This window comes from Canis aureus, chromosome 28, assembly GCF_053574225.1.
Source record: "Canis aureus isolate CA01 chromosome 28, VMU_Caureus_v.1.0, whole genome shotgun sequence".
NCBI lineage: Eukaryota > Metazoa > Chordata > Mammalia > Carnivora > Canidae > Canis > Canis aureus.
The window spans coordinates 20200246-20213452 of NC_135638.1; the positions used below are offsets into that span (position 1 = coordinate 20200246).

Below are 13207 nucleotides of genomic sequence, written 5' to 3' on the forward strand. Positions count from 1 at the left end.
AAAGTGCATCTAGTGGGCAGCCCTGGTGGCGCAGCGGTTTGGCGCCGCCTGCAGCCTTGGGTGTGATCCTGGAGATTCGGGATCAAGTCCCACATCGGGCTCCCTGCATGGAGCCTGCTTCTCCCTCTCCCCATGTCTCTGCCTCTTTCTCTCTCTCTGTGTCTATGAATAAATAAATAAAATCTTTAAAAAAAATAAAAGTGCATCTAGTGCTTGCTTTGGCAGCACATATACTAAAATTGGAAGGATACGGAGATTAGCATGGCCCCTGTGAAAGGAGGACACGTAAAAGTGGATCTAGGGGCGCCCTGGTTGGCTTTAGTGTTAAGCATCTGCCTTTGGCTTGGGCTTGGTTCACGATCCTGGAATTGAGCCTCACATTGGGCTCCCTGCTGGGCGGAAGGGGGCTGCTTCTCCCTTTCCCTGCCACTCCCCTTGCTTGTGCTGTCAAATAAATAAATGAAATCTTAAAAAAAAAAAAAAAAAAGGATAGATCTAAACTTGGGAATTTTCAAACCTGGAGGAAAAAAATGAGAACTAAAAGACATTCCCAGTTTCAGAAGTAACTGCTTACCAGAACAGAGACCTACATATTTTAAAGAAAACAAAATCTAGAACTCAAAGGCAAGGGTCAACAAACAACAGCCTACAAGCTAAATCTTGCTGCCTGCTGTTTTTGTAAATCTAGTTTTATTGGAACACAGCCACACCCACACATTTAGTATTCCAAGCAGACCTGACCCACCCTTCTGCCCACAAAGCCTAAACTATTTTATCTGGCCCTTTTTTAGAAGCTTGCCAACCCCTGGCTCAGGCCACTGACATTTATTATGATTATTGATGTGGTTGGATTCTGGTGCACCAATTTTTGTTTGTCCCTGTGGTTTGTTTTTGCTTCCTGTTCCTCCCACCTTTCACTTTCTTTTGGATTACTTGAATAATTTTTAATATTCTATTTTAATTTGTTGGCTATAAATATGCATTCTTTAAAACGGTTGCTCTAGGGATTACAAATATACCTAAGAAGTTTTCTATTTAAGGGTTAGTATCATTCCTAATATTAGACTTCATGTAAATTGGAAAAGCCTTGCAGCAATAAACTGAAACAGCTGAGACTGAATATAAAAATGGACAATGGGTAGACCTCACATGACAACAAACGGACTCAGGACCTCTGCAGCAACCAGTTTAGGTCGCCAAATGAAACCCCTGCAGCCAACTAACTACCCAGAATGGTCAAGATTTGTTTGGTGACTGCTAACATCCTGACTTTTTGTCCAGACTCAGGACCAGAGAGCCAAATATGTTCCCCCTAACAATCATGTTCCATGCCTGCTGCTGGCTGGCCAGGCTCCAGCTTTCTCCTGCCATTGATCTCCAATCAGAACATGCCTGCAGCTTTGTTTCTCATTATAAAGCTTTCCCATTACAGACTTCTGCCTGCAACTCTGCAGAACACAAGTGGTCATGTTTTGCTATAACAAGATCTGAATCTGAATGAGCCTGTCCTCATTTCTGGGTGTTTTTTTTTTTTTTTTTTGGGGGGGGGTGGTTTTTATTTCCACAACTCAAGTGTTCAGCAATACAATAAATGTGACATGATCGTCTGTTACTGCATATATGAACAAAGGTACATCCATAAATTGAAAGAAAAAAGCCCCCAAACTAGAGTTTTATTTCATTTCCTTAGATGTCTCTCTAGTCAAAAAGAAAACAAGGTATTCTCCTGGCCTCTGCACATTGGCTGAGTTGGGGCTCTTTCAGCGGGGAGCTGGATCACTTACAATTCCACCTTATCCTTCACCCCCTGTACCTGGGAAGCGCAAAGATCAGAGGTGGAGGCCTAGGGTCCTCTCAAGTCTTTCCTGAGACTGTGCAGTTCTGGGCCTGTGTGTGGCCTTCTGGATTCCCTGATTTACTCAAGAGTCCTTCAAAGCCCCTTTACTCCAACCCCCTGCCCCCCCATCTATCTTCCTCCCCAGATTTCCGGTGTGTGTACCATGTCTGACACTAGGCAACTGTAAGTAATAGTTTTAAAGCCTCAATAGCTCAGAGAGGGGTAAAACAAAGGCAAATTTCTGAATTAAACCCTCAGGGAAATGCCAGACTGGTCAAGACACAACAATGTGAGAACAGAGCGCCCCTCTGGCACAGTCATGCCACACCAAGAATGTCTTACAAAAGAGGGTACTGCCTCTTTATTAAGCGCTGCTCCAGTTGTTTTAGGTTCTTATTATATTCCAGAGATTCAAAGATTAGATTCTAAAAGCTTTTGCCAACTTAATAGTTGTCTCAGTAAAGGGAAAAGTTTTTGGTGCTCACTACTCCACCATTTTTGGTCATGTCACTATGTCACATTTTAAAAAGATGAAGTTTTAGAAATGGAGGATGGATTAGTGGCTGCCACGGGGTGGAGGAATGATGCAAGAGGGAGAGGAACAGCAACAAGAGGCATCTTTGTGGTGTTGGAGTTGCTCAGCATTTTGCCTATGGTGGTGAATACATGAACCTACACAAGTGATAAATTTAGAACTAAATAAATTCACACGTACCATATAATACAAGTAAAACTAGGGAAATGTGTATAACACTAGTGAATTGTATCACTATCCTAATGGTGATATGCTATAGTTTTATGAATACTGAGGGGAAAAAAAATCAGAGGAACAAATGTACAAGGAACCTCTCTGTATCATTTCTTAACAACTGCATGTGAATCTACAACTATCTATCTCAAAAATTTTAATTTAAAAAAGTAATTCAGAAGATTCAGATTTAGGATGAGGAGGTTTTAGAAGCACATTATTCAACTGATTTTTATGCATCCATAAATGATAGAAATTATCTTTAGATAAATCTAAAATAGCTCTTTTAATAAGTAAAATAAAATTCTCAAGAAAGCATCGTACTATAGAATTATACTGATCTTTTTTAGTGGCACATAAAATAATTGAGCATTTCGCAGTTAGTGGAAACTTAGGATTTGATGATTTATGGTATTTATGGTATGAGGTTTACTTACAGGTCCATTTTGGTTTACATCGCTAGCTTTGGCACTAACCATCAAAATGTCTGTAATAAACAGTGACAGTAACTAACAGGATAGATGGAGTCAGGAAGCATATAATAATTATCCACAATTCTGTTAACTACGTGTATAAGACAAGTTCAGGAACAATGGGAAAGTAATATATGCAACTTTATTAAGAAATGAAATATAAATTATAAACTACCATTTACAATTTACTTTTGTACACCAATACATCAGTATTTCCACTCATTAAATAAAGCACATGTAACTCAAAATGCTAAATAATTCTTAGTGACTAAATTCTCTAAAGAACACAATCTTGATGAATACTCAACATTGTTAAGTAAGGTATGGGTGGTTATTTAACCTTAGTTAACAATCACCACAGACATCAAAATGATCATGGTTAATACCAACTGCAGCATTTATAGAATATTACTTAAACCCAATATTGATGTATTACATGAAAATACAGAAAAAAAAAATCAAAGAAACTGGTATTTATGACACCAGGTTAATGCAGATTTAAAACCATCTTTGTCAAAGTTTTAACACTGGAAGAAAGTTAAATGTACCTAAATGAGACATGACGCTATTTTTGGTAATATTACAAATTTTGTCCTCCTATGGGTATTACTATTTTAGTTTTCTCCTCTATATGAAAAACTTAAATATGTTACTACTTATGTATGGATTACCTCATACATATAACATTCTATAAACAAATGCATTGGTAACTAATCTATTAAGGCCATCATCAAGTCTTAGAGAAACTTCACTTTAATGTGTCTTACAAAGGTGAGGTTAGCCTACAGACATGGAATGGGTTAATAGGAATAAATATAATTTTTCTTTTACCAGGTTTTTTTTTCCTTTTAATTGGAATAGGATTTGGGGATGGGGTTACTGAAAGCACCAGGGTTCAACAAATTTACATTTTACCAAAGGAAAAAGATTCTTAAAGAATGCAATGACGGGATCTAATCTTACTCTTACAGCATAATCTCCGTTTTAGTTAAAGTGATACCATAATGATACTGTAATGCTTTAGACAAAAATTTTAAGATACATCAATGACCACGAAGTTTCAAAGAAAATGCAGTGATCAAAATATTTAACTGTCTTTTCATCAAGCTTTTACAAACACATTCAGTCTTCACTGTCTGAGCAAATCAGTTTTAGCTTCTTCATAGTCCTCCATCTGTCTTTTAACATGACGCCTGTTCGGTTGTTGAATTTATAATGTAACAGTATTTTAGACCAGTTTCCCTCTCCGTATTTCCTCACACCAGATCTCAGATTCTTGTCTTCTTCCCAAAGCCATGCCTTTTGATAAAATGCAGAACAGTTATTCACAGAAACAATTCTTTAAAGAACATGCTTACTATAAATCCAATTGTTTAAAATCAAAGTGATATTAGTTTCTTAAGTATGGAAGAATTTGCATATATGTATTAGATTTCTATAAGAGCTTATAAGATTTCTCAGGGTCCTTACTATTACCGTGCATTTTATCTAAGTACAGTATGGCTCAGCTGCCCAAGATCAGATAGCTACACAATTGTAGAGCTAACCCAACCCAATTTATCAGACTTTAAGCCTACATTGTCTCTTAGATGCTTTTCTACAACTGTCATGAGACTGGTATTCTGCGTCCCTCACCCTTTAAAAAGATTTATTTATTTTAGAGAGAAAAAGAGAGAGACAGAGAGAATGCTCGCACACATGTGAGGGGAGGAGTAGAGGGAGAAAAGTGGATTCCTTGCTAAGCGATGGAGGAGCCCAACTTGAGGCTCAATCTCCATCTCACAAACCTGAGATCATGACCTGAGCTGAAACCAAGAGTTGGAAAATCAACTGAATGAGCCACATAGAAGCCCCCAGATGATACTTCTTAATCCCATGTATCTCTAAACAGAACTTATGAATATTTAATACTTCTTTAAGGAACCCAGAGAAAACCCACTTCTATGTCAGGCAAAGTACGCATAGCCATAAACCTCAAATCTTCCTTAAAACAGATTCTTTTTTTGAAAGTTTTTTTTTTTAAGATTTTGTTTATTTATTCATGAGAGACACAGAGAGAGAGGCAGAGACAAAGGCAGAGGGAGAAGCAGGCTCCACGCAGGGAGCCCAATGTGGGACTCGATCCTGGATTGAGGATCATGCCCTGAGCTGAAGGCAGACGCTCAACCGCTGAGCCACCGAGACATCCCCTTAAAACAGATTCTTGAAAACATAACTAATCAGACGAATTCAAAACATTTTATTTTGGAGAAAAATGGCTGAAGATTTTTAAAAATCAAGCTAGTACCATACACCGAGAAAAGTTATTGATAGTTGGCATTTGCTACAGGTGAGACCAACTAACCTATTCCTTATGCTGACATGCTGAAGGAGCAAATGATTATGTGAGTGTTTATTTATTGTGTCTGTGATTAGTTTCCCCAGTTGAATTTCCTATTTTCTTTAAAAATCCATTCATCATCAAGTCACAAAAAGATAAATATTGTATGATTTCACTTACATGAGGTATCTAGAATAGTCAAACTCACAGAAACAAAGTAAAATGGTGGCTGCCAGGAGATGGGAAGGGACAATGAGGAATTAATGGGTACAGAGTTTTAGTTTTGCAATATGAAAAAGTTATATAGAGATTGGTTGCACAACAACGTGAATGCACTTAATGCCACTGAACCATACAGTTAAAAATCATTAAGATAAATTTTGTTATGTATGTTTTACTACAAAGACATAAAAAATGATCAAGGGACTTGAGAAGACATTTCTTCAAAGAACATACACAAATGGCCAGTAATTGCATGATAAGATGCTTAACATCACTATCATTAGGGAAATGCAAATCAAAACTACAAGATATTACCTCACACTCATTAGCACATCTACCATCAAACAAACCCAAAAAAACAAAATCTAAGCACCAGAGAAAAACTAAATGTTGGTGAGGATGCAGGGATATTGGAATTCTTATGTACTGCGGGAAGGAATAAAAATTGTGTGGCCAGAATGGAAAACAGAATAGTGGTTCCTCAAAAAAAAAATTAAAATTACCATGCTATCCAGTAATTCTACTTATGGCATATACCCAAAAGAATTGAAAACAGGTAATTGAAGAGAAATCCATGGGTATCAACACCCATGTTGATAACAGTGTTAGTAAGCAAAACTTGGAAGCCAACTAAGTTATCCACTGATGGATGAATGGATAAACAAAATATGGTATATAAATACAGTGAGATATCATTTAGCTTTAAAAAGTAAGGAAATTAAAAAAAAAAATTAGGGGATCCCTGGGTGGCGCAGCAGTTTGGCGCCTGCCTTTGGCCCAGGGCGCGATCCTGGAGACCCAGGATCGAATCCCACGTTGGGCTCCCGGTGCATGGAGCCTGCTTCTCCCTCTGCCTGTGTCTCTGCCTCTCTCTCTCTCTCTGTGTGACTATCATAAATAAATTTAAAAAAAAAAAAAAAAAGTAAGGAAATTCTGACACATAACTATAACATGGATGAAACCTGAGGACAATTATGCTAAGTGAAAAGAAGTCAAACACAAAAGGACATATACTATAGGATTCCACTTGTATGAGAGGTACCTAAAATAGTCAAACTCGGGAGATAGAACGGTGTTTGGCAGAAGCATGGGAGAGGGGCAAATGGGAAGTTATTGTTTAATGGATATAGTTGTTTTGCAAGTTGAAAAGAGTCCTGTGGATGGACAGTAGTAATGGTAGCACAACAATATGAATGCTTAATGCCACTGAACTATATACACTTTAATATGGTTAAGATCATAAATTTTGTTACGTGTATTTAGTACAATTAAAAAAATTCCTACTCCGCTAATCTGATGCACTATTTAAAAAGAACTCAGGGTGGCTTCCAGAAGACAGACCTGAGATGAAGACTTGTAAATGGCTCAATGCCATAAAACTGGAAGTGACCATAATTAAACCTTGTTTGCGATGCTTGTCTTGGCAAATGTGTTGTCTCCTGAGTGCCTAGTGTACATGGCTAATTGATCTCTAGACAAAAAGAAAGAAGACATGCTCATATGATGGTCTACATTAACCTGCCCAATTCTCAGTCACCACTCCTACAAGCTTCAATCCACTGCTTGTCACTGATGCTAAAGCAAAAGAGATGTAAATTTTTCCACGTGTGGGTGAACAGTTTAAAAGAGAGAAATGGACTTACAGATTAGATCTTTGAGGATATAATCAAAGCTGTGGATCCATCTCACAGAGAAGTGAAGGTTACAAAATTTTATGTAACATTTCAGGGGCTACTTAGGCTAACCTTAAAAAAAAATAACTGCTTTTACTGTCCCCAACTGTAGAAGTTGCTACAGTTTTGTTCAGTTTTAAAGAGTAGTTCTTAGTTTAGGCAAATTTCATATATACACCATAATTTTCTTGTTTGAATATGAGCTAATTACTATTAAAGAGTGCACAGATGATATCTGATACAATACAAAAACTCATTTATCGCAAGAAATAAATAATATTCTCTGCCTGAATCTTAGGTTCCTGGATACAAGTTTAAGCAGTATTTTCCAGTGGATCACATACAGCAAAGGTAGCAAGCTACTGCCAAAATCCAGCCTCAGGCTGTTTGTACTGTCCAGAAGCTAACAATGGCTTTTACATTTTAAAAGGTTGCTTTTAAAGGAGAAAAAAAAAAAAAAAAAAAAGAAAAAATGTGATAGAAACTATCTACGGCCCAGGAAGCCTATTAAAATACCCACTACCTGGCCCTTTATAAAAAAGCTTTGCCAAACTCTGACCTAGAAGTTAGTTATAATTTTGTCAAGTGAAGGTTAACTGAAAACTACCATTTTTAAGTATTTAATGTTTTCTTCTATTGAAAAAGAGCAACTTTAATTTGATATATTGTTACTCTGTGATTATGCCTTCTTTTGTTATGAATGTTTGGAATCTTAATTTCATCTATGTTTTAAAGGTAAGTGTCTTGAAAAACATCATATGGAACAAGATCATATAACCAAATAATAACACAATCTTTAAAAGTTTAAAGAGGCCTGGGCGCCTGGGTAGCTCAGCTGGTTAAGCACCTGACTCTAGATTTGGGCTCATGTCATAATCTTAGGGCCATGAGATCGAGCCCTGGATGGAGTTCTGTGCTGGGCATGAAGCCTGCTTAAGATTTTCTCTCTCCCTCTCCTTCTGCCCCTCCCCTCCCTGCCTGCCCCTGCAGGTGCGTTCTTTCAATAAAAAATAAAAATATTAAAAGTTTAAAAAGGCCAACTCCTACTTTCAAGAAAGGAGTTGGATGACACATTTGGCTTATCAGTGACAGATCAGAAAGAAAATGTCAGGGTAGCACAATTTCATGAGTCTACTCTTTTGCTGACTCTTGTAGATTCCATCCATAATATCACATAGCTAACAAAGAATTTAAGATAATATATTTTAGGATATATTAAAAAAAACCTGTGCTTTTTGTGCTTTTCTGTCTTCCTTTTCTTGAAAATTTAAAAATAGAATCAACAACAACAACAAAAAAAATAACAACCCTGGTCAAGCCCACAACCCAAAAAGATACAAAGAACATATAACAAATTAAAACACCAATCATTAAAAAAAAAAAAAAAAAAAAAAAAGAACCACCAATCTTTTTCTTTCCTAGGCTAAAAAGGTTTTATATAACTTATATTTGAAAATTATATATCATCTTTAATGCTGTTCAGAGGAAAAAACAATGGTTTATAATGCCTAAAGTGATACTATCTATAGTAAAAAAAAAAAGTTATATAGTAATTTCCATCATATACTATCTCTGGGAAAAAAGTCTTTCTTCTTGAAAAACATTTACTTTTCTTCTTTAATAGAATAAACTTACAAAAGGAAGTCTCAGTGAACTGTGATGAAGCTGGTAGAAATACCTATCTGTTTAACAGACAAATACAGCAAGGAGAAATTATCTAATCAGGTACAGAGTAGTGCAATAAACATTTTTTAAAGAATCAAAATGTTAATAACACAAAGTAAGATAAAATCTGTTACTCATCTGAAAAAAAAGTCCTACTCAAAAAGCCAACAGAGGAAAGTAGAAAATAAAATGAGACACTTGTGATAGCCACAGAAATCTTTTTTGGCATGGTAAGCAGTGATAGACAGTATCACCTATAATCTAATTCTAAATTACATAGTTGATTACCCACATTTTGTTTTGAATGCAGAGAGAGAGAGAGAGAGAGAGAGAGAGAGAGAGAGAAACTGTTTTTTAATATACGTCTATTAAATAACACCTACAAACTCACGAGAATTGTTGCCAGAATAACTACTGGGAAAAATCAATTAAAATATGAGGCAGAGACTTCTAGTTTGGGGACTGACATATAAAAAGCTTGCAAATATTACTCCAGTTCTGACAAGAAAAAAACTAAACAAACTGAAAGTCAACAACTCTTTGTAGATCTGTCAGAGAACTAACATCAATAGGTAAACTGCTGCCACAAAACTAGAAAAACATAAAGGTGGATACAGAGAAACCCAGCTTACCAGGAACAGAAGCTCACAGCTGGAACCAGTACTGACAGAAAACTTAACCATGATGGATGAACTGATAGAGGCACACTGTGGACAAGCTTGAGTTAAAAAAAAAAACTCCAGATGTCCAGACTTAGCGGGGCCACAACTCCAACTCATCTCCACTTAACTCCAGCTCCCTCCACCCTTCCATCATGGGAGGGAAATGCCCAACTTTTACCCCTTCTAGCCATCCTTTCTGACTGAAGGGGGGGGGAAATAAAAGCTGAGAAGCAGATATGAAGGCTTTAGTCTAGGACACAAACTCACTAAAAGAATCAGAAAATCACACAAAACTATAGAATACTTCTTCTCTTCCTCCTTCATTATACCATATTATTTAGGTTCCTGTAAATCAACGGTCTTAGCTGAAAGAGCCATCTCAGGTCCTTACTAAGGAGACCAGGGAAAACCAAAGACAGCAAGGGAGACAAAAATAAGGAAATTTTAGCCTCTGACATGGACTAGAGCAAGTAGTAAATAAAGCCTACCTCTGAGCTACACAAACATAAAACCTTATGCCCAAGGTTAGCTTACAGCCATTCCTTTTACCTGATACATCATGTCCAGCTATCAACAAAAAAATGGCAAGGTACACTAAAAGGGAAAAAAACACAATCTGAAGGGACAAAAGCATCATCAGGCTCAGCTATGAGAGAGATTTTGGAATTATCAAACTGGGAATTTAAATAACTACGATTAATGTTAAGGGCTGTAATGGAAAAAATGGACAACATGTAAAAATAGATAGGTAAACGTAAGCAGAGAAATGTAAACCCTACGAATCAAAAGGAAATGCTAGAAATCAACACACAGTAACAGAAATGTAGAATGCCTTTGATGGGCGCATCAGCAAACTAAACATGGATGAAGAATCAGTGAGCTTGAAACTAAAAATAGAAACTTCCCAAACTGGAAAGCAATGAAATAAAAAGAATGAAAGAAAAAGAGAGAGAAAGAGAGAAAAGAACAGCCAAGTACTCTGAGAAAATTACAAAAGATGTGGCCTATAGATAATGGGACATCAGAAAGAGAATAAAAGAAAGAACTGAAGTAATAACAACTGAGAATTTTCCAAAATTAATGACAGACGCCAAGACACAAGAAACTCCAAAGAAACAAAGTAGGACAAATGCCAAAATATCTACACCTTGGCACATCATATTCAAAGTAAAAATTCAAAGACAAAAAAATATGTAAGACTTTTGGCTGCATATATAGCAGCATATGGTCGGCATTTCCCCATTCTCCTTTGGGAATTCACCCAACAGCAACAAGGAAAGAAATAAAATCCCAAACTCTTACAAAAATTAGAAGACCCCTATGATCTGAATCATAATATAGGTGGAAGGGGTACACTATTGGTGAACTGACAGAAGGTATGCAAGGAAGCAGAACAGAGCCACTCTGCCTAGAGATCTGAGAAAGCCTGTGGATGTGCAATTTTGCAGAGTAAAGAAAACCTAGCCTGAATTTGTGGTGTGCAAGAGCAGGAAACTCTCTCATCATGCAGTTGCTCTAAATAGTAAAGGTGGTGGTGCAAAATAAGGAATCATATGGATAAGCAGTATTTACAGGAAGCAAATCAGAAGTAGGAACTGCCTGGAATTTGACCTTAGCCCCAGCGTCTGAACATGAACCATCTAAGGGGGGTAAAAATCCTTAAAGGAGAATAAGAAAAAAGAAAGAAAAAAAGAAAAAAGTAGAGTCACCTTCAACTTCTAGCTGTGATAGAAAAGGACTAGATTTGTTCACTTGCTATAAACAACTAGAAAACTAGATAAACTACAGGGAACAATGGTTTGAAACACTGGACCAATGGCATAGGACTAAAATCACTGAGTGCAGAAATGAAGTCCTAAAACTAACTCATCTGAACTTTCTGAATAGAAAAATTCCCTGGGGACGCCTGGGTGGCTCAGCAGTTGGGCATCTGCCTTCGGCTCAAGGCGTGATCTCGGAATGCCTAGATCGAGTCCCACATCGGGCTCCCTGCATGGAGCCTGCTTCTCTCCCTCTGCCTGTGTCTCCGCCCCTCTCTCTCTGTGTCTCTCATGAATAGATAAATAAAATCTTAAAAAAAGAAAAGAAAAGTAAAGTAAAGAAAAGAAAAATCCCCTATCAAATGGTTTCTTCTTTTTTTAAGGCACAGAAGGACCTTATTTAAATTGGATTCTTATTCAGAAGATATGAATATAAAAGCTTATAAGGTGGATTTAAGTCCCAATTTACATTGATAAATAGACCTATGATAGTACTGTAGTAATTCTAAATAAATGTCATTATCAATATGCAACTTAAGGCTATTTTAAAAATACAGGTGAAAATATTTTTTTTGGAAATTTGAACAGGTAGATTGGTCAATTAATCTAACATGGCAAAATCAAAGACAGTGAAGTGGAAACATTTTACATTTAAGATCTTTTAGAGTTGAGCAGAAATGATGTAAAATAATCATCGTTAATGTCCACTATTATTAAATATAATAAATACCTGTTTCTTCCTAGATTGAAGTTTTTTAGAAGTTACTGGGTGACTGTTCAAAACAGGTCTTCTCCTGTTTTCAGTGGTTTGTCTGAATCTTTTCTTTCCTCCTAAAAGTAGAAATAGTTATCAAAAACTGTTCCAAATTATAATAAAAAGGGGATGTTTAAAAAAAAAAAAAGGGGGATGTTTTTAAAGGTTACCATGAAATTCCTATCTAGTATTTAGCTATCTAAAAACAAACAAACAAACAAACAAAAAAACCCAAAAAACAACTGGGATGCCTGGGTGGCTCAGCATTTGAGCGTCTGCCTTTGGCTCAGAGAGTGATCCTGGTCTGGGGATCGAGTCCCACATTGGCTCCCTGCAAGGAGCCTACTTCTCCCTCTGTCTGTATCTGTGTCTCTCATGAATAAATAAATAAGTAATAAATAAATAGAACTCTATCTGCTTATTTTTTTCCCCTTTGAATCTGGGAGCAGCATAGTACAATGCAAAGATCAGTTTCTGAAAATCACAGGTGGTACTGAATGTTGTTGATTCTTTTATAGGTCTTCAAACAAGTTAGCTCACCTTCCAGAAGAACCTACCTTTTTTCATCATCTATTAAAAAAAAGGAATAGTACAGCAGCCCGGGAGGCTCAGCGGTTTAGCACTGCCTTCAGCCCAGGGTGTGATCCTGGAGACCTGGGATTGAGTCCCAGGTCAGGCTCCCTGCATGGAGCCTGCTTCTCCCCCTGTCTGTGTCTCTGCCTCTCTCTCTGATTAATAAATAAATAAAATCTTAAAAAAAAAAAAAAGGAATAATATTTATCACATAGGATTGCTGAAATTTTCTTAAGATGTTTAAGGAGTATTTGACCTAGTATAAGAAGACAGCCCTTCTTTCATTCCTTTCTTATTCATAGTCAGTTTAGTAAGATAAAAATGTATTTGTAACTGAAAAGAAAACAGTTAAGTATTGAAAAAAAATTGTTGGGCAGCCCAGGTGGCTCAGCATTTTAGCGCCACCTTCAGCCCAGGGCCTGATCCTGGAGACCAGGGATCAAATTCTGCATCCAGCTCCCTGCATGGAGCCTACTTCTCCCTCTGCCTTTCTCTCTCATGAATAAATATGATCAGTAAA

The 13207-nt window shown here is 36.9% G+C and overlaps 1 protein-coding gene and 1 non-coding gene across 4 annotated transcripts in view; one reads left to right on the forward strand and one right to left on the reverse strand.

Annotated features, from left to right (window-relative positions):
- Positions 1 to 209: 209 nt before the first annotated feature.
- LOC144300710 (U6 spliceosomal RNA) lies at positions 210 to 314 on the forward strand. Its single transcript, XR_013367514.1, has one exon. It is a non-coding gene; the product is annotated as a U6 spliceosomal RNA (small nuclear RNA).
- Positions 315 to 3181: 2867 nt separating this feature from the next.
- Positions 3182 to 13207, reverse strand: part of TERF1 (telomeric repeat binding factor 1) — a 37347-nt gene continuing 27321 nt past the window's right edge. For 2 of the 3 annotated variants that reach the window (XM_077876579.1, XM_077876578.1), the window contains 2 exons: positions 12091 to 12191; positions 3182 to 4357 (listed from right to left, as the gene is read on the reverse strand). In XM_077876579.1, the coding sequence (XP_077732705.1) occupies positions 4181 to 4357; positions 12091 to 12191 (278 nt within the window). In that variant the 3' untranslated portion in view covers positions 3182 to 4180. The remainder of the gene's footprint in view (positions 4358 to 12090; positions 12192 to 13207) is intronic. The other variant, XM_077876580.1, reaches the window with a different exon arrangement.